General features: G+C 42.3%; 1 protein-coding gene across 6 annotated transcripts in view; it reads right to left on the minus strand.

The window, feature by feature from the left end:
- Positions 1 to 868: 868 nt before the first annotated feature.
- si:ch211-130h14.4 (uncharacterized) overlaps positions 869 to 23,137 on the minus strand; it is a 76,498-nt gene continuing 54,229 nt past the window's right edge. For 4 of the 6 annotated variants that reach the window (XM_055866001.1, XM_055866164.1, XM_055865786.1 and 1 more), the window contains 6 exons: positions 22,443 to 22,546; positions 21,437 to 21,506; positions 18,088 to 18,284; positions 17,914 to 17,986; positions 15,215 to 17,760; positions 869 to 4,068 (listed from right to left, as the gene is read on the minus strand). In XM_055866001.1, the coding sequence (XP_055721976.1) occupies positions 17,704 to 17,760; positions 17,914 to 17,986; positions 18,088 to 18,284; positions 21,437 to 21,506; positions 22,443 to 22,546 (501 nt within the window). In that variant the 3' untranslated portion in view covers positions 869 to 4,068; positions 15,215 to 17,703. Of the gene's footprint in view, positions 4,069 to 15,214; positions 17,761 to 17,913; positions 17,987 to 18,087; positions 18,285 to 21,436; positions 21,507 to 22,442; positions 22,547 to 23,137 lie in introns of those variants that run through there. The other 2 variants (XM_055865919.1, XM_055866084.1) reach the window with 2 other exon arrangements.

Below are 23,137 nucleotides of genomic sequence, written 5' to 3' on the forward strand. Positions count from 1 at the left end.
AGCTTGACAAGATGCTGTTTAACGGGGTTTTTCAGTGTCGCCGTGCGCTTTGTTGATCAGATTCTGATTCTCGAAATCATCATTAGGAAACATGTCAATAATCCCATTAGAAACATGATTTTCCTAAACGGTAAGCTTCATCTTGAAGGCATCCACTTCGTCCCTCTGTTCAAATCGATTGTGCCCCATCCCTTGCATTGACACATTGAGCGAATTCAGATGATCAAAAATATATACCATGTAGGCAACCCGTGCGAGACATTCCTCACAATCGAAATGTTCGGGTAGAGATGACTTGTTTTCCGAAAGAAACGCAGCAATCTCCGCTCGCAGCTCATAAAAGCGACCCAACACGTTACCCCCAGAAAGCCAGCGGGACCTCTGCATGATAAAGCACCCGCTGGTGCTCGCTCCTCATATCCCTACAGAAGGCCTGGGAACACCCTTCCCAGACCAGTCCCACGGAGCCCAGGTACATATCAATTGTGTTAAAGACAGCCTCTGCAGTGGTGGTGGTGGGCAAATTAGCACTAAAAAGGAACTGCTCCTCGAAGTTATTATCACACACGTGTCTGACGTAGACCATTATAATTGCATGGTAGTGATGGGCGTTCCGGTTCTTTTCAGTGAGCCGGCTCCTTCGGCTCAGCTCAACAAAAAGAGCCGTCTCTTTTGGCTCCCAAACGGCTCTTTAAAAAAAATATGTTTTGTATTTTTTTCAAGTCAAACAGTTTGCGATAGTTTGACTATGATTGGTGTTAAAACAATTCTAATTAAGTTATTAAAAGAAATCATACTCTACCTTAACCACAATGTATTTAAAAATGCATTGGTTTGTTATGAAAAATAATGCTATTAAACATGTGCATTTAAAGTATAACTTTTTAATGTATATAAACAAAGTGCATATAAGTCTAACCATTCAAAACGAATACAATCTGAGCAGCATCATATAATATTGCACCATATCAAAGAAAAATAAATAACAATGTGCAAAACTGCAGCATCCCACTTAAAACATTAAACTGGTCCCTCTTTTCTCTCTCTTATTTATTGCCATGTTATAACCAGCATCCCACTTAAAACATTAAACTGGTCCCTCTTTTCTCTCTCTTATTTATTGCCATGTTATAACCAGCATCCCACTTAAAACATTAAACTGGTCCCTCTTTTCTCTCTCTTATTTATTGCCATGTTATAACCAGCATCCCACTTAAAACATTAAACTGGTCCCTCTTTTCTCTCTCTTCTTTATTGCCATGTTATAACCAGCATCCCACTAACAACATTAAACTGGTCCCTCTTTTCTCTCTCTTCTTTATTGCCATGTTATAACCAGCATCCCACTAACAACATTAAACTGGTCCCTCTTTTCTCTCTCTTCGTTATTGCCATGTTATAACCAGCAGCACACAGTGACGCTGACCATATTTTGCTTTTATGAGAGATTTGCATTCAGAAATGCAAGCTGACTCACTTTCGAGGGGCTGATGAGGTTTCTTCTCGCAGTAATTATTTGTCCCGTTTTTGAGAAGACCCTCTCAGAGGGAACGGATGTGGACACTATGCAGAGTCTCCCTGTTCTGACTTTAGTTAACCGTGTGTAGACAGAGGCCTTGTTCTTCCACCAGCTCAGAGGATCTGCAGATCTTTGGAGGAGGGGCTCCTCAAAATAGGATCGGACCTCCATTACGGCATCTGCTGAGGGATTCCTTCCCGCTGGTGCTTCTGCTCCATCTGATCCCTCTTCTTCCTGTTGCCCTGGTGCCTGAGCCAGCTGACTGTTGGGGCTGTTCCTCCCTGCTGCTGAGGTTATTCTTTGAAGAGCCTCATCAATCGCTCTGGCATCACTGAAGGCTAACGTCTTAAACCTGGGGTCAAGTGCAGCGGTTTCTGATAGCATGTGATTATATTCCATTCTGTGGAACTTTCTGTTCATTGATGAACATAGGGTGTCCATCAACTCTGTCACATGTCCTGAGGTTACATTTGCTTCTCTCTGGCGGCTGGCTGTGATTCACTGCAGACCTTTACACAGGCGTATGATTTTTGAGGCTGTCACATAGCTGAAAATAGAGAACAGTAACTTATTAGTTCAGGTTCATGTTTTGTCTATTGATACTACATTCTCATCTACTGCTCATATACATATATAACACTGGATTAAATAATGATGTAGTAATAACTGCTTACTCCTCTCTCCACTGATCTCCACAGTGACCTGCTCAAAGGGTTTCAGGACTCTGCACACCTCCTCCACGTCCTCCATCACCTCCCATTCCTCTTGGGTCAGAGCACCAATGACAATGGCCAAGGTAGAGATGATGGCATCCTTTGACTCAAGAAACCCCTTCAACATATAAAATGTTGAATTCCACCTTGTAGTGCAGTCTTGTTTAGGCCTCAGCTCAGGCATCCCTATCTGGCGTTGTGTAGACTTTCTTTTTTCAGCACCTACTGTGCTCCTGTGGAAGTATTCCACAGCTGCTTTTACTAGCAGTCCAGAAGACAGATAGACATCGAAAAAATCTTCAATGAAGTGACATGTAACCGACATGTAAGAAGTGGGTTTAGCCTTGATGTCCAGCAGTCAGTGGTAAGGCAAACTGCAGTAGCTTTTTGGACTCTTTCCCTCACTGAAGCCTGTGTGCTCCTGTACAGTTGTGGAATAAGGGATTTTGAAAGGGTTTTCCTGCTTGGAATTGTGTACATTGGTTTTAGACTATTGCTATAATTTCTAAAACCTCTGTCCTCCACGATCGAAAATGGCTGGAAATCGGTGGCAATCATTTTAGCCAATGCAATATCAATTTGGCCTTGTTTTGCTACAGACATAGACTTTGGCATAAACTGGTCCACAGAAGACTGCGTTGCTGTTGGTCGTGGAGTAGGCCTACTTGACTGAGTGGATTTAACTCCACGTGTGGAGGTGCTGGCTCCAACACTATCACTAGCAGGCCCACTAGTTTCTCGTAGCTCTACAGATCCCCTCCAGCAGGCCACATGCACATTTGTGGCCTGCTGAAGGTCATTTTGCAGGGCGCTGGCAGTGCACCTCCTTGCACAAAGGCGGAGGTAGCGGTCCTGCTGCTGGGTTGTTGCCGTCCTACGGCCTCCTCCACGTCTCCTGATGTACTGGCCTGTCTCCTGGTAGCGCCTCCATGCTCTGGACACTACGCTGACAGACACAGCAAACCTTTTTGCCACAGCTCGCATTGATGTGCCATCCTGGATGAACTGCACTACCTGAGCCACTTGTGTGGGTTGTAGACTCCGTCTCATGCTACCACTAGAGTGAGAGCACCGCCAGCATTCAAAAGTGACCAAAACATCAGCCAGGAAGCATAGGAACTGAGAAGTGGTCTGTGGTCACCACCTGCAGAATCACTCCTTTTTTGGGGGTGTCTTGCTAATTGCCTATAATTTCCACCTTTTGTCTATTCCATTTGCACAACAGCATGTGAAATTTATTGTCAATCAGTGTTGCTTCCTAAGTGGACAGTTTGATTTCACAGAAGTGTGATTGACTTGGAGTTACACTGTGTTGTTTAAGTGTTCCCTTTATTTTTTTGAGCAGTGTATATACCAAAAATGAAACAAAAGTTCAATAATAGGCTTTCGGTTTCAGTTGAAAATCGACATACCTTTTATTTCAATCGAAAATTGTGATTGATGGTGTTTACACGTAGGATCTATTACTTGACGTTTGCCTATCTAAATTGTTATCAAAATCATTGGAAAACGATAGCACTCAAACGCCTACATATTTTAATTTTAATTGATAAGACTGTTTTCGCCCTAACCTGGCCTCCTCCATTACGTTTGTTGGTGAGTTTGACTTTACTGAATGAGACCGGATCTTTCATCCAGCGCGCAACAAAGTTTGGCGAGTCCGGGTGGATGTATACGCAGCTCGGGGCTTGAGGCTCGGGCTTGCCCCCAGGAAACCACTCCCCGTTAAAGTATTACCACCGGTGGTTGTCCGCAGCCACGAAGTCCAGCAGGAACGAGTACATGGCGTTCGGATCCAGCCCAGAAACATCCACTTTCAGCACCGGGAACATGCGCCTTTGAAACAAAGCAAGATAGAATATAATGTGTTATTATTTCATCCATTCTAGTAATACAGTATATATATATATACACTGCTCAAAAAAATAAAGGGAACACTGTCTCTGTGAATGGTTTGTCCTCTGACAAATCAACTGTACATTTCGGTGTTCCTCAAGGTTCCGTTTTAGGACCACTATTGTTTTCACTATATATTTTACCTCTTGGGGATGTTATTCGAAAACATAATGTTAACTTTCACTGCTATGCGGATGACACACAGCTGTACATTTCAATGAAACATGGTGAAGCCCCAAAATTGCCCTCGCTAGAAGCCTGTGTTTCAGACATAAGGAAGTGGATGGCTGAAAACTTTCTACTTTTAAATTCGGACAAAACAGAGATGCTTGTTCTAGGTCCCAAGAAACAAAGAGATCTTCTGTTAAATCTGACAATTAATCTTGATGGTTGTAAAGTCGTCTCAAATAAAACTGTGAAGGACCTCGGCGTTACTCTTGACCCTGATCTCTCTTTTGACGAACATATCAAGACTGTTTCAAGGACAGCTTTTTTCCATCTACGTAACATTGCAAAAATCAGAAATTTTCTGTCCAAAAATGATGCAGAAAAATTAATCCATGCATTTGTTACTTCTAGGTTAGACTACTGCAATGCTCTACTTTCCGGCTACCCGGATAAAGCACTAAATAAACTTCAGTTAGTACTAAATACGGCTGCTAGAATCCTGACTAGAACCAATAAATTTGATCATATTACTCCAGTGCTAGCTTCCCTACACTGGCTTCCTGTTAAGGCAAGGGCTGATTTCAAGGTTTTACTGTTAACCTATAAAGCGTTACATGGGCTTGCTCCTACCTATCTTCCGAGTTGGTCCTGCCGTACATACCTATACGTACGTTACGGTCACAAGACGCAGGCCTCCTAATTGTCCCTAGAATTTCTAAGCAAACAGCGGGAGGCAGGGCTTTCTCCTATAGATCTCCATTTTTATGGAACGGTCTGCCTACCCATGTGAGAGACGCAGACTCGGTCTCAACCTTTAAGTCTTTACTGAAGACTTATCTCTTCAGTAGGTCATATGATTGAGTGTAGTCTGGCCCAGGAGTGTGAAGGTGAACGGAAAGGCTCTGGAGCAACGAACCGCCCTTGCTGTCTCTGCCTGGCCGGTTCCCCTCTCTCCACTGGGATTCTCTGCCTCTAACCCTATTACAGGGGCTGAGTCACTGGCTTACTGGTGCTCTTTCATGCCGTCCCTAGGAGGGGTGCGTCACTTGAGTGGGTTGAGTTACTGACGTGATCTTCCTGTCTGGGTTGGCGCCCCCCCCTTGGTTTGTGCTGTGGTGGAGATCTTTGTGGGCTATACTCGGCCTTGTCTCAGGATTGTAAATTGGTGGTTGAAGATATCCCTCTAGTGGTGCGGGGGCTGTGCTTTGGCAAAGTGGGTGGGGTTATATCCTTCCGGTTTGGCCCTGTCCGGGGGTATCTTCGGATGGGGCCACAGTGTCTCCTGACCGCTCCTGTCTCAGCCTCCAGTATTTATGCTGCAGTAGTTTATGTGTCGGGGGGCTAGGGTCAGTTGGTTATACCTGGAGTACTTCTCCTGTCTTATCCAGTGTCCTGTGTGAATTTAAGTATGCTCTCTCTAATTCTCTCGTTCTCTCTTTCTTTCTCTCTCTCTCTCGGAGGACCTTTTATTCCTGATTATTATTTGACCATGCTTGTCATTTATGAACATTTTGAAAATCTTGGCTCTCTCTAATTCTCTCCTTCTCTCTTTCTTTCTCTCTCTCGGAGGACCTGAGCCCTAGGACCATACGTCAGGACTACCGGGCATGATGACTCCTTGCTGTCCCCAGTCCTCCTGGCCTTGCAGCTATTCCAGTTTCAACTGTTCTGCCTGCGGTTATGGAACCGCCACCTGTCCCAGACCTGCTGTTTTCAACTCTTAATGATCGGCTATGAAAAGCCAACTGAAAATGATTCATGATTATTATTTGACCATGCTTGTCACTTATGAACATTTTGAACATCTTGGCATAGTTCTGTTATAATCTCCACCCGGCACAGCCAGAGGAGGACTGGCCATCCCTCATAGCCTGGTTCCTCTCTAGGTTTCTTCCTAGGTTTTGGCCTTTCTAGGGAGTTTTTCCTAGCCACCGTGCTTCTACACCTGCATTGCTTGCTGTTTGGGGTTTTAGGCTGGGTTTCTGTACAGCACTTCGAGATATTAGCTGATGTACGAAGGGCTATATAAAATAAACTTGATTGATTGATTGATTGAACACTAAAATAACACATCCTAGATCTGAATGAATGAAATATTCTTATTAAATACTTTTTTTCTTTACATAGTTGAATGTGCTGACAACAAAATCACACAAAAATTATCAATGGAAATCAAATTTATCAACCCATGGAGGTCTGGATTTGGAGTCACACTCAAAATTAAAGTGGAAAACCACACTACAGGCTGATCCAACTTTGATGTAATGTCCTTAAAACAAGTCAAAATGAGGCTCAGTAGTGTGTGTGGCCTCCACGTGCCTGTATGACCTCCCTACAACGCCTGGGCATGCTCCTGATGAGGTGGCGGATGGTCTCCTGAGGGATCTCCTCCCAGACCTGGACTAAAGCATCCGCCAACTCCTGGACAGTCTGTGGTGCAACGTGGCGTTGGTGGATGGAGCGAGACATGATGTCCCAGATGTGCTCAATTGGATTCAGGTCTGGGGAACGGGCGGGCCAGTCCATAGCATCAATGCCTTCCTCTTGCAGGAACTGCTGACACACTCCAGCCACATGAGGTCTAGCATTGTCTTGCATTAGGAGGAACCCAGGGCCAACCGCACCAGCATATGGTCTCACAAGGGGTCTGAGGATCTCATCTCGGTACCTAATGGCAGTCAGGCTACCTCTGGCGAGCACATGGAGGGCTGTGCGACCCCACAAAGAAATGCCACCCCACACCATGACTGACCCACCGCCAAACCGGTCATGCTGGAGGATGTTGCAGGCAGCAGAACGTTCTCCACGGCATCTCCAGACTCTGTCACGTCTGTCACATGTGCTTAGTGTGAACCTGCTTTCATCTGTGAAGAGCACAGGGCGCCAGTGGCGAATTTGCCAATCTTGGTGTTCTCTGGCAAATGCCAAACGTCCTGCACGGTGTTGGGCTGTGAGCACAACCCCCACCTGTGGACGTCGGGCCCTCATACCACCCTCATGGAGTCTGTTTCTGACCGTTTGAGCAGACACATGCACATTTGTGGCCTGCTGGAGGTCATTTTGCAGGGCTCTGGCAGTGCTCCTCCTTGCACAAAGGCGGAGGTAGCGGTCCTGCTGCTGGGTTGTTGCCCTCCTACGGCCTCCTCCACATCTCCTGATGTACTGGCCTGTCTCCTGGTAGCGCCTCCATGCTCTGGACACTACGCTGACAGACACAGCAAACCTTCTTGCCACAGCTCGCATTGATGTGCCATCCTGGATGAGCTGCACTACCTGAGCCACTTGTGTGGGTTGTAGACTCCGTCTCATGCTACCACTAGAGTGAGAGCACCGCCAGCATTCAAAAGTGACCAAAACATCAGCCAGGAAGCATAGGAACTGAGAAGTGGTCTGTGGTCACCACCTGCAGAACCACTCCTTTATTGGGGGTGTCTTGCTAATTGCCTATAATTTCCACCTGTTGTCTATTCCATTTGCACAACAGCATGTGAAATTTATTGTCAATCAGTGTTGCTTCCTAAGTGGACAGTTTGATTTCACAGAAGTGTGATTGACTTGGAGTTACATTGTGTTGTTTAAGTGTTCCCTTTATTTTTTTGAGCAGTGTATATATATATATATATATATATATATATATATATATATATATATATATATAAAATCTATTTTAGGATATTGGGCATTGATGACGCTAATGTCAAGTGAACACCTGGTTTAATTTATAGACCATGTGAATATTAATAAGCGTAAGTAATACGTAAGGTTTAGACCTTACAGAAAAACTCAAAATATAAGGCATGAATGAAGGTGTGCAATCTTTTTTTCATTTAATTACTGTGATATCATCGCAATGTTATAATCACACGTTCGACACTATACATTTGTGATATAGACCTACCTGCTTTCTTCTCGTTATAAATAAACAAGACATAAGAATTTAAAAGACCGTTCTAAAGAAAAGGCTATTTAGTTTCATTTGGCACATGACTTCTATCAGGTAGCCGAACCATCAATCATTTAAATGTTATTTTAATTTGACCTTCATTTTTAACTAGGCAAGTCAGTTAAGAACAACTTTTTTTTTTTTACGATGAAAATATAGGACTAAACACACATCATGACAAGAGAGACAACACTACATAAAGAGAGACCTAAGACAACAACACAACACTACATAAAGAGAGACCTAAGACAACAACACAACACTACATAAAGAGAGACCTAAGACAACAACACTACATAAAGAGAGACCTAAGACAACAACACAACACTACATAAAGAGAGACCTAAGACAACAACACAACACTACATAAAGAGAGACCTAAGACAACAACACAACACTACATAAAGAGAGACCTAAGACAACAACACAACACTACATAAAGAGAGACCTAAGACAACAACACAACACTACATAAAGAGAGACCTAAGACAACAACACAACACTACATAAAGAGAGACCTAAGACAACAACACAACACTACATAAAGAGAGACCTAAGACAACAACACAACACTACATAAAGAGAGACCTAAGACAACAACACAACACTACATAAAGAGAGACCTAAGACAACAACAAAGCATGGCAGCAACACAACATGACAACAACTTGACAGCACCACAACATGACAACAACATGACAACAACATGACAGAACCACAACAACACCACAACATGACAACAACATGACAACAACATGACAGAACCACAACATGACAACAACATGACAGCACCACAACATGACAACAACATGACTACAACATGACAACAAAATGACAGCACCACAACATGACAACAACATGACAGAACCACAACATGACAACAACATGACAACAACATGACAACAACATGACAACAACATGACAACACAACAACATGACAACAACATGACAACACCACAACATGACAACACCACAACATGAAAACAACAACCACACCACAACATGACAACAACATGACAGCACCACAACATGACAACAACATGACAACACCACAACATGACAACAACATGACAACAACATGACAGCACCACAACATGACAACAACATGACAACACCACAACAAGACAACAACATGACAACAACATGACAGAACCACAACATGACAACAACACAACATGACAACAACATGGCAGAACCACAACATGACAGCAACATGACAACACCACAACATGACAACAACATGACAACACCACAACATGACAACACCACAACATGGCAACAACATGACAGAACCACAACAACACCACAACATGACAACAACATGACAACATGACAGCACCACAACATGACAACAGCATAACGACAACATAACAGAACCACAACATGACAACAACATGACAGAACCACAACATGACAACAACATGACAGAACCACAACATGACAGCAACATGACAACACCACAACATGACAACAACATGACAACAACATGACAACAACATGACAGAACCACAACATGACAACAACATGGCAGCACCACAACATGACAACACCATGACAGAACCACAACATGACAACAACATGACAACACCACAACATGACAACAACATGACAACAACATGACAGAACCACAACATGACAACAACATGACAACAACATGACAACAACATGACAGAACCACAACATGACAACAACATGACAGAACCACAACATGACAACAACATGACAACAACATGACAACACCACAACATGACAACACCACAACATGACAACAACATGACAACAACATGACAACAACATGACAGAACCACAACATGACAGCAACATGACAACACCACAACATGACAACAACATGACAACAACACCACAACAACATGACAACAACATGACAGAACCACAACATGACAGCAACATGACAACAACATGACAGAACCACAACATGACAGCAACATGACAACACCACAACATGACAACAACATGACAACAACACGACAACAACATGACAACAACATGACAGAACCACAACATGACAGCAACATGACAACACCACAACATGACAACAACATGACAACAACACGACAACAACATGACAGAACCACAACATGACAACAACAGGACAACAACATGGCAGCACCACAACATGACAACAACATGACAGAACCACAACATGACAACAACATGACAACAACATGACAGAACCACAACATGACAACAACATGACAACAACATGACAGAACCACAACATGACAGCAACATGACAACACCACAACATGACAACAACATGACAACAACATGACAACAACATGACAGAACCACAACATGACAACAACATGGCAGCACCACAACATGACAACACCACAACATGACAACAACATGACAACACCACAACATGACAACAACATGACAACAACATGACAGAACCACAACATGACAACAACATGACAACACCACAACATGACAACACCACAACATGACAACAACATGACAACAACATGACAACAACATGACAGAACCACAACATGACAGCAACATGACAACACCACAACATGACAACAACATGACAACAACACGACAACAACATGACAACAACATGACAGAACCACAACATGACAACAACATGACAACACCACAACATGACAACACCACAACATGACAACAACACGACAACAACATGACAACAACATGACAGAACCACAACATGACAGCAACATGACAACACCACAACATGACAACAACATGACAACAACACGACAACAACATGACAGAACCACAACATGACAACAACATGACAGAACCACAACATGACAACAACATGACAACAACATGACAGAACCACAACATGACAACAACATGACAACACCACAACATGACAACAACATGACAACAACATGACAGAACCACAACATGACAACAACATGACAACAACATGGCAGCACCACAACATGACAACAACATGACAACAACATGACAGAACCACAACATGACAACAACATGACAACACCACAACATGACAACAACATGACAACAACATGACAGAACCACAACATGACAACAACATGACAACAACATGACAGCACCACAACATGACAACAACATGACAACAACATAACAACAACATGACAGAACCACAACATGACAACAACACAACATGACAACAACATGGCAGCACCACAACATGACAACAACATGACAACAACATGACAGAACCACAACATGACAACAACACAACATGACAACAACATGACAACACCACAACATGAAAACAACATGACAACAACATGACAGCACCACAACATGACAACAACATGACAACAACATGACAGAACCACAACATGACAACAACATGGCAGAACCACAACATGACAACAACATGACAACAACATGACAACAACATGACAACAACATGACAACAACATGACAACAACATGACAGAACCACAACATGACAACAACATGGCAGAACCACAACATGACAACAACATGGCAGCACCACAACATGACAACAACATGACAACAACATGACAACAACATGGCAGAACCACAACATGACAACAACATGGCAGCACCACAACATGACAACAACATGACAACAACATGACAGAACCACAACATGACAACAACACAACATGACAACAACATGGCAGCACCACAACATGACAACAACATGACAACAACATGACAGAACCACAACATGACAACAACACAACATGACAACAACATGACAACAACATGACAGAACCACAACATGACAACAACATGGCAGCACCACAACATGACAACAACATGACAACAACATGGCAGCACCACAACATGACAACAACATGACAACAACATGACAGAACCACAACATGACAACAACATGACAACAACATGGCAGCACCACAACATGACAACACCACAACATGACAACAACATGACAACAACATGACAACAACATGACAACAACATGACAGCACCACAACATGACAACACCACAACATGACAACAACATGACAACAACATGGCAGCACCACAACATGACAACACCACAACATGACAACAACATGACAACAACATGGCAGCACCACAACATGACAACAACATGACAGAACCACAACATGACAACAACATGACAACAACATGGCAGCACCACAACATGACAACAACATGACAACAACATGACAGAACCACAACATGACAACAACATGACAACACCACAACATGACAACAACATGACAACAACATGACAGAACCACAACATGACAACAACATGGCAGCACCACAACATGACAACAACATGACAGAACCACAACATGACAACAACATGACAACAACATGACAACACCACAACATGACAACACCACAACATGACAACAACATGACAACAACATGACAGCACCATGACAACACCACAACATGACAGAACCACAACATGACAACAACATGACAGAACCACAACATGACAACAACATGGCAGCACCACAACATGACAACAACATGACAACAACATGACAACAACATGACAACAACATGACAGAACCACAACATGACAACAACATGGCAGAACCACAACATGACAACAACATGGCAGCACCACAACATGACAACAACACAACATGACAACAACATGACAGAACCACAACATGACAACAACACAACATGACAACAACATGGCAGCACCACAACATGACAACAACATGACAACAACATGACAGAACCACAACATGACAACAACACAACATGACAACAACATGACAACAACATGACAGAACCACAACATGACAACAACATGGCAGCACCACAACATGACAACAACATGACAACAACATGACAACAACATGGCAGCACCACAACATGACAACAACATGACAACACCACAACATGACAACAACATGACAACAACATGACAACAACATGACAGCACCACAACATGACAACAACATGACAACAACATGACAGAACCACAACATGACAACACCACAACATGACAACAACATGGCAGAACCACAACATGACAACATGACAACACCACAACATGACAACAACATGACAACAACATGACAACAACATGACAGAACCACAACATGACAACAACATGACAACAACATGACAGAACCACAACATGACAACAACATGACAACAACATGACAGCACCATGACAACACCACAACATGACAACAACATGACAACAACATGACAGAACCACAACAGGACAACAACATGGCAGCACCACAACATGACAACAACATGACAACAACATGACAGAACCACAACATGACAACAACATGACAACAACATGACAGCACCACAACATGACAACAACATGACAACAACATGACAACAACATGACAACAACATGACAACAACATGACAGAACCACAACATGACAACAACATGACAGAACCACAACATGACAACAACATGACAGCACCACAACATGACAACAACATGACAACAACATGGCAACAACATGACAACAACATGACAACAACATGACAACAACATGGCAACAACATGGCAACAACATGACAACAACATGACAACAACATGACAACAACATGACAGAACCACAACATGACAACAACATGGCAACAACATGACAACAACATGACAACAACATGACAACAACATGACAGAACCACAACATGACAACAACATGACAGCACCACAACATGACAACAACATGACAACAACATGACAACAACATGACAACAACATGACAACAACATGGCAACAACATGACAACACCACAACATGACAACACCACAACATGACAACAACATGACAACAACATAACAACAACATGACAGCACCACAACATGACAACAACATGACAATAGGCTTAAAGTACCCAAAAATCATACAATGTAGAGTATATATATATATATATATATATATATATATATATATATATATATATATATAAATAACTTTTGACTTGTACTGTGTTTGTATATATATTTTTTATATATATATACATATATATATATATATATATATATATATATATATACCTAAAACTCGTCAAAAATATGAACTAACACATATGGAATTATACAATAACCCAAAAATTGTTAAATCAATCAAAATATATGTTATATTTGAGATTCTTCAAAGTAGCCACCCTTTGCCTTGGTGACAGCTGTGCACACTATTGTCATTCTCTTAAATTTGGACTCATCAGACCAAAGGAAAGATTTCCACCGGTCTAATGTCCGTTGCTCGTGTTTCTTGGCCCAAGCAAGTCTCTTCTTATTGGTGTCCTTTAGTAGTGTTTTATTTGCAGCAATTCGATCATGAAGGCCTGATTCACGCAGGCTCCAATGAACAGTTGATGTTGAGATGTGTCTGTTACTTGAACTCTGTGAAGCATTTATTTGGGCTGCAATCTGAGGCTGGTAACTCTAATGAACGTATCCTCTGCAGCAGAGGTAACTCTGGGTCTTCCTTTCCTGTGGCGGTCCTCATGAGAGCCAGTTTCATCATAGCGCTTGATGGTTTTTGCGACTTCACTTGAAGAAACGTTCAAAGTTCTTGAAATTTTCCAGATTGACTGACCTTCGTGTCTTAAAGTAATGATGGACTGTCGTTTCTCTTTTCTTATTTCAGCTGTTCTTGCCATAATATGGCTTGGTCTTTTACCAAATAGGGATATCTTCAATATAACAACCCTACCTTGTCACAACACAACTGATTGGCTCAAACACATTAAGAAGGAAAGAAATTCCACAAATTAACTTTTATCAAGGCACACCTGTTAATTGAAATGCATTCCAGGTGACTACCTCGTGAAGCTGGTTGAGAAAATGCCAAGAGTGTGCAGAGCTGTCATCAAGACAAAGGGTGGCTACTTTAAATAATCTAAAATCTGAAATATATTTTCATTTGTTAAACACTTTTTTGGTTGCTACATGATTCCATATGTGTTATTTAATCATTTTGATGTCTTCACTATTATATATATATATGCCATACAAAACATGTACATTTAATGGATTACCTGCCATTTTTGGTTACTATCATTTCATTCGTGAGTTCCTTGAACTTCTGCCACAGTTCGTTCCCATCCAAGACGACTTTGAGTTGTCTCTCCGTGGGATCGCCCTTTTCGCTTCCCGCCTGTAGCTCGTTCTCCACGGCAGTGAGAAGGTGGTCTCCCCCGCACTGTGTCGTCTTCCCTGGGCCGCCCCCGCCACCTATGGACATTCTATCCAACAGCTCCACGGTTGAAAAATAACGTTTTACGCGGCTACGCCTTTCTATGCAAAAATTTAAAAAAAAGTTGATTGTGGGCCGCTTTTATGCTCCCAAATACGCGATCTGTCCCCTCATATATCCCCTTGGATATATCTATCTTCTCCACTAGATTGCAAGTTTCCAAATATGTAGCCTACTCCTAAATCACAGTCCGTCGCCGGATAGTTCTTTGGATGATCGCCGATTGGCTCTTCTTAGCTGTGATGTATGCCGTCTGGTCAGCCATTGGTTGCGTGCGGCCATATGAGTAGGACTAGGAAGGATGGGTAACGTGTCTGAAGTCGATTGCTCACCAGACAATTTGAATTGCTTTATTACTTCAATCTGTCAATATTTACACATACAGTAGCCTATATCAGAGACACACCTGCAGAAAGAAACCGAGATTTTAACTTTAAGGTATTTCTTTCCGATGTTCTTTATAGTTTTACTAAGCTCTATACTGAATACTGTATATTCTGATGGGTAGGACTCAGACCTATAGGCTAATGCATAAAATAATTTATGTATGATACTCAAGCTCTAATCAGCTAGATATTTTAATTATATTTGTTTTTAAAAAAACGTTCTCTGTAAAAATACATGCTTGGATGTTTTCCGCAAATAAAGCACTTTATATTTTACCACATTATTTAAAACATTTTGCTGCTTTTCATCATCAATATTTATCCTGACTGAAATAATTTACAAACCATTTCCCACGAAGACCATGATTAAAGGTGAGGCCTGTTAAATCTGTTAGTTTCGAGTCCTGGGATGTAGTCAGGTAGGTGGCAAAACACAGGAAATGCAGTCCAGGCCATAACGCATACCATTAAACAATAGCCATAGCAAAAGGTCCGTCAAAAAACACATCTTAGCAAGTTTTATTATTCGGTTAAATCATTCACAGTCAGAATCAATCGAGTGAGTAGAAAGTGTCATTCTAAATACACATTGGTTATATTTCTCTTTAAAATAATTGGTAGTTAAAGAATTGCTTTTCTATTTGTTATTTGCCTTTAGTTCTTTACTCATATTGTTGATGATACATTCTATAAGTAAAACACATACTGCTAATAATAAAATTTTAAAAAATTCAACACTTGTAATTTTTGTTGTTGTTGTTGTTGTTGTTGATATAGTCAAAGACAAACAAAATAGGAATCCAGAGCGAACTGGTCTCAAAGTCAACTGGTCTCAAAGTGAACTGGTCTCTCAGTGAACTGGTCTCAAAGTCAACTGGTCTCAAAGTCAACTGGTCTCTCAGTCAACTGGTCTCAAAGTGAACTGGTCTCTCAGTGAACTGGTCTCTAAGTCAACTGGTCTCTCAGTGAACTGGTCTCAAAGTCAACTGATCTCTAAGTCAACTGGTCTCTCAGTGAACTGGTCTCAAAGTCAACTGGTCTCTAAGTGAACTGATCTCTAAGTGAACTGGTCTCAAAGTGAACTGGTCTCAAAGTCAACTGGTCTCTCAGTGAACTGGTCTCTCAGTGAACTGGTCTCAAAGTCAACTGGTCTCAAAGTCAACTGGTCTCAAAGTGAACTGGTCTCAAAGTCAACTGGTCTCAAAGAGAACTGGTCTCAAAGTGAACTGGTCTCAAAGTGAACTGGTCTCAAAGTCAACTGGTCTCTAAGTGAACTGATCTCTAAGTGAACTGGTCTCAAAGTCAACTGGTCTCAAAGTGAACTGGTCTCAAAGTCAACTGGTCTCAAAGAGAACTGGTCTCAAAGTGAACTGGTCTCTCAGTGAACTGGTCTCAAAGTCAACTGGTCTCTAAGTGAACTGATCTCTAAGTGAACTGGTCTCAAAGTGAACTGGTCTCAAAGTCAACTGGTCTCAAAGTGAACTGGTCTCAAAGTCAACTGGTCTCTCAGTGAACTGGTCTCTCAGTGAACTGGTCTCTAAGTCAACTGGTCTCTAAGTGAACTGATCTCTATGTGAACTGGTCTCAAAGTGAACTGGTCTCAAAGTCAACTGGTCTCAAAGTGAACTGGTCTCAAAGTCAACTGGTCTCAAAGAGAACTGGTCTCAAAGTCAACTGGTCTCAAAGTGAACTGGTCTCTCAGTGAACTGGTCTCAACTGGTCTCTCAGTGAACTGGTCTCTCAGTGAACTGGTCTCTCAGTGAACTGGTCTCTAAGTGAACTGGTCTCAAAATAATACATAATCTCATAATCCTTTTATCTTATTCATGGTATTGGTGATTGGTGATTGGTGTAGCCTAGCGGCCATCACATCAAAAGAAGATACTCAATAGGCTGTCTCCTCGTCATAATTCCTCCAAAGCTTATATCCACAATCTATCACCTAAACAAGAGAAATAGAATATGCATTGGTTAAACAGGTTTTACGATGCATTATAACCTGCAGGCTTTAAGGGTTAAGGTTACTGATGTGTTAAACTCTGAAACATTCTCCAAACTGCAGTAACCCTATAGCCTGTCAAGAGAAATCTCTTACCCCTGACGGGTTGCGTTGACACACATCCTCTATGGATAAAGGCTCAGGAGTCTTGCTACATATTTCTGTGTTTCTGAAGAAGAACAACATGGCAATAACCATATGAGATGGAAAGACATCGCCAGCAGACCTGGGACCAGTGATAGATTAGTAGAGGTAACCTAAACTACCTACCCAGCAGAGGGTGTGGTCCTCAGCCCAAGCCCTTCCAGGCCCAGGCTAGGGACCTCTGAATCATCTGGGTTGATCCTATCCCATTCCTGGTAGGACAGAGGAGGAGGAGGAGGGAGAGGAAGGAAAGGAGGAAGGTTCCCAGCACACCTCTTCTTCTTCTCTTCGTTAGAGTGAACACTCGGAAATACATACTGCGTCTATGGTAGGATGCCAAGGAAAAATTAAATTAAAAGTTTCAAAGATGAATTTCTGATGATTGCTGAAGTTAATGGTGAAGTCTATTATCTTTTTATTTGGTTTATTAATAACTGTAATATGATACAAAATATAAAAATGCTGTTCATTTGCAGAAATGCTCAAATCAAATGACTATGAAGTAATATTACAACTGTTTCACCAAATAGCAGTTGCTATGGCAGCTTACAATTCAGGAACACAACTTGGAAATAGGAGATATAACATGAATGTGTGATATTCTGTCCTCCATAGCGGAGGAGGGCTCTTGGATGCGTTGTGGTCCCGTGTGGCTCAGTTGGTAGAGCATGGCGCTTGCAATGCCAGGGTTGTGGGTTCAATTCCCACGGGGGACCAGGATGAATATGTATGAACTTTCCAATTTGTAAGTCGCTCTGGATAAGAGCGTCTGCTAAATTACTTAAATGTAAATGTGGAGAGGGATTGTGTTACATATCTTGGACTGGGGTCTGAGGCAACACACAATGTATTTGATATGTACATTGTACAAGCAAACAAATCAGAAAATGATGTTTTAGATTTTTTTAAATTGAATAGAAAGCATTTTTTTTCTCTCTGTTTTGTTTAAGCAAGAAACAAACTCTCAAATAAAGAAACTGTCTCTTTGTTTTTAAATGCAGTGGTTGTTGTCGTAGGTAGGACTTGTAATCTTATTGTCAATCACCACACCTGTTCCCACTCCACTAATTGTCAATCACCACACCTGTTCCCACTCCACTAATTGTCAATCACCACACCTGTTCCCACTCCACTAATTGTCAATCACCACACCTGTTCCCACTCCACTAATTGTCAATCACCACACCTGTTCCCACTCCCCTAATTGTCAATCACCACACCTGTTCCCACTCCACTAATTGTCAATCACCACACCTGTTCCCACTCCCCTAATTGTCAATCACCACACCTGTTCCCACTCCACTCATTTCCTCTCCTGCACCATATAGGCATTCATTCTCACTGGCAAGCAAGATGGAGAGAAGACGCACTAGTGTGTCCAACCTGGCACATTTAGTTATGCTGGAGAGTTTCCTTTGTCCTTGTGAGTGAGTGAGTGAGTGAGTGAGTGAGTGAGTGAGTGGGTGAGTAAGTGAGTGAGTGAGTGAGTGAGTGAGTGAGTGAGTGACGTACGCCTTATCATTTATCGGAGAATGTTTATTAGCGTTTATGTCTAAAGCTTTCAGCTCAATGCATTTAGTTTGAATGCTGCTGGATCACACCGACAGAGTCATTGTGTTACACCTGGATCACACCGACAGAGTCATTGTGTTACACCTGGATCACACCGACAGAGTCATTGTGTTACACCTGGATCACACCGACAGAGTCATTGTGTTACACCTGGATCACACCGACAGAGTCATTGTGTTACACCTGGATCACACCGACAGCGTCATCTAGATATGTGTGCAACAAAAGTTGAGCATTCACCTTCTGCTACCATTTCTGTCAAGCCGTCTACAAATACAGTTTGACGCATTACGTTCCATATAAATCCAACGTACGCACCACACAAACATACTGCCTCTACAACGCTGTAAAATAAAACGTAGTGTTTCCATTGGAAACGAATGTACTTCTGGTGTACTGAAAACGCAAACGACCCTGTCGGTATGTTTGACTCGTTAGTACAGTTGTCCTCATTGTTAGTAGGTCATGTAGTATGCTTTGTTTGTTAGCTTGTACATTTTGAGTTTATTCTCCTTCAGCTATTGTTCTGTCAGTCGTGCTGTATGTTAACACACACGTCTGTATTTCCTCTATAAAAAAACACAACATCCACCTCCATTTTCTCATCCAATCCCCATGTGCTCTGTGTATCTTTGTGTGCAATAAAAGCCAGTACTTAGATTCCTTCTCCACATTCATACATCCGGACAGATGTACCATGGAGGTAGCTACAGTGTGATATCAATCTAGCCTCCTATAAGTCATTTTCTTTACACACAACAGTACGATACGTCACGGCTATCTCTCAAAGATGCATGTTGACTGGGTGTATCCCTACATGGTACGGCAGCTGCACTGCCCTTCACCGTAAGATTCTACAGAGGGTATGGAACACTGCCCGGTCCATCAACGGGGGCGAGCTCCCAGCCTTACAGGACACATGCGCCACAAGGTGTCTAAGGAAGACTCCAGTTACCCTAGTCATGGACAATTCTGTCCACTACCGTCTGGCAGACGGTACTGAAGCATCAGGACTCGGTCCAACAGGTTAAGAGACAGCTTCTACGTCCGGCCTATAAGGCTGTTGAATAACTAACCCTAGAGATCTACCTAAAACATACAGTGCCTGGTGACCACCTGCACCGTAAGACTATTTGTACTGTCTTTTCTGCATACCCATCACAGACACACAGACACACACACACACACTCACATGCTCTCTCACACACACATACTGTACATACATGCATAATACACACACATACTGTACATACATGCATAATACACACACATACTGTACATACATGCATAATACACACACATACTGTACATACATGCATAATACACACACATACTGTACATACATGCATAATACACACACATACTATACATACATGCATAATACACACACATACTATACATACATGCATAATACACACACATACTGTACATACATGCATAAATCACACACACAGACACACATTGTTAAGAGCTTTCCAGACAGGAAGTGAAAGCAGTTTTCCCATTCATTGTCAATGGATCAGTCGGCGGTGGTCGTGCATGTAAAAGCCGCTCAGCCAAGGCAGAAGAAAAAGGAACCTGCTCTATTTTGGAAAACTCCGCTCGGGAGTATTGCTTCCTGTTTCCTATTTAACCTTTGTTTAACTAGGCGGTAGTAGCAAATATTCAAACGAGAGCTTTGAAGGCCGAAGTGGAGAAGGGTTCCATGTGAACAGCAGTTGAACATGGGTCAGTCGGTCCTAAGAGATGGGCGAACGCCGTTCGGAAGGGAGGGGCGATGTCGGTTAAGAACAAATTCTTATTTACAATGACTGCCTAGGAACAGTGGGTTAACTGCCTTGTTCGGGAGCAGAACGACGGATTTGTACCTTGTCAGCTCGGGGGATTCAATCTAGCAACTCACCAGATCGTGGAAACTCCTCTTGTGGTCCCAGCAGCAGCCCAATGAGTGTCTGTTTATGTCCTGTAGCAGTCTGCTCCAGCCCAGTCAGAGTTAACACCAAGCAGAGACAAACAAACTAGACTCAGTTTAAACTGAGATACCTCATTTTCTGTTTCCATTCAAGCTTTTTAGACCTCATCAAAAGTCCGTATTGCTTTGTTTTGTAAGCTATATTTTCACATATTATATAATTGAAAATGTCAGGGGGGGGGGGGGGGGGCAACTTTGGTTTTAGAATTGGACATATTTATTATAATATATCTGATTTGAGAAACACTCTCCAAAAAGCCCATACACATGGTCCTAAAGCACATAATTTCCTTGTTTTGTTTCACATTCCAATGATAAAACTGGGGGGGAGGTCAAAAATGCAATTTCAGAATGTGTGTGTGTGTGTGTGGGGGGGGGGGGGGGGGTGTCAATGTTGCGCGGATGGAAAATGTGGAGGAGGAGAAAGAAGAAGAACCAGAAGAAGAAGAAAAGCAACAACATACCAACCTCTGAGAGACGGCCATGTTGGTAAGGGACAGGGTTTGTTAGATAGGCCATACCAACCTCAGAGACGGCCATGTTGGTAAGGGACAGGGTTTGTTAGCTACGTCATACCAACCACTGAGAGACGGCCATGTTGGTAAAGGTCAGGCTTTGTTAGCTACGTCATACCAACCTCTGAGAGACAGCCATGTTGATAAGGGAAAGGTTTGTTATCTAGGTCATACTAACCTCTAAGAGACAGCCATATTGGTAAGGGACAGGGTGTGTTAGCCAGCTAGGCCATACTTACCTCTGAGAGACAGGCATGTTGGTAAGGGACAGTGTGTGTTAGCCAGCTAGCCCATACTAACCTCTGAGAGACAGGCATGTTGGTAAGGGACAGGGTGTGTTAGCCAGCTAGCCCATACTAACCTCTGAGAGACAGGCATGTTGGTAAGGGACAGGGTGTGTTAACTAGCTAGGCCATACTAACCTCTGAGAGACAGCCATGTTGGTAAGGGACTGGCTGTGCATGTGTCTCAGCATCCTCACAGTCATCTCTGCTCTCTTACTCTTCTCAGGTATCTCCTCAACTCCCTGCTCTCAATAAGGATATATGATACAATTAAATATATATGATACATGTACAACACATGAACATATACAGGTATATTTAAATATACAGTACCAGTCAAAAGTTTGGACACACCTACTCATTCAAGGATTTTCCTTATTTTTCATATTTTCTACATTTTAGAATAATAGTGAAGAAATCAAAACTATGAAATTACACATATGGAATCATGTAGTAACCAAAAATGTGTAAAACAAGATTCTTCAAAGTAGCCACCCTTTGCCTTGATAACAGCTTTGCACACTCTTGGCATTCTCTCAACCAGCTTCACCTGGAATGCTTTTCCACCAGTCTTGAAGGAGTTCCCACATATGCTGAGCACTTGTTGGCTGCTTTTCCATCACTCTGCGGTCCAACTCATCCCAAAACATCTCAATTGGGTTGAGGTCGGGTGATTGTGGAGGTCATCCGATGCAGCACTCCATCACTCTCCTTCTTGGTCAAATAGCTCTTACACAGCCTGGAGGTGTGTTGGGTCATTGTCCTGTTGAAAAACAAATGATAGTCCCACTAAGCGCAAACCAGATGGAATGGCTTATCGCTGCAGAATGCTG

This window comes from Salvelinus fontinalis, chromosome 1, assembly GCF_029448725.1.
Source record: "Salvelinus fontinalis isolate EN_2023a chromosome 1, ASM2944872v1, whole genome shotgun sequence".
NCBI lineage: Eukaryota > Metazoa > Chordata > Actinopteri > Salmoniformes > Salmonidae > Salvelinus > Salvelinus fontinalis.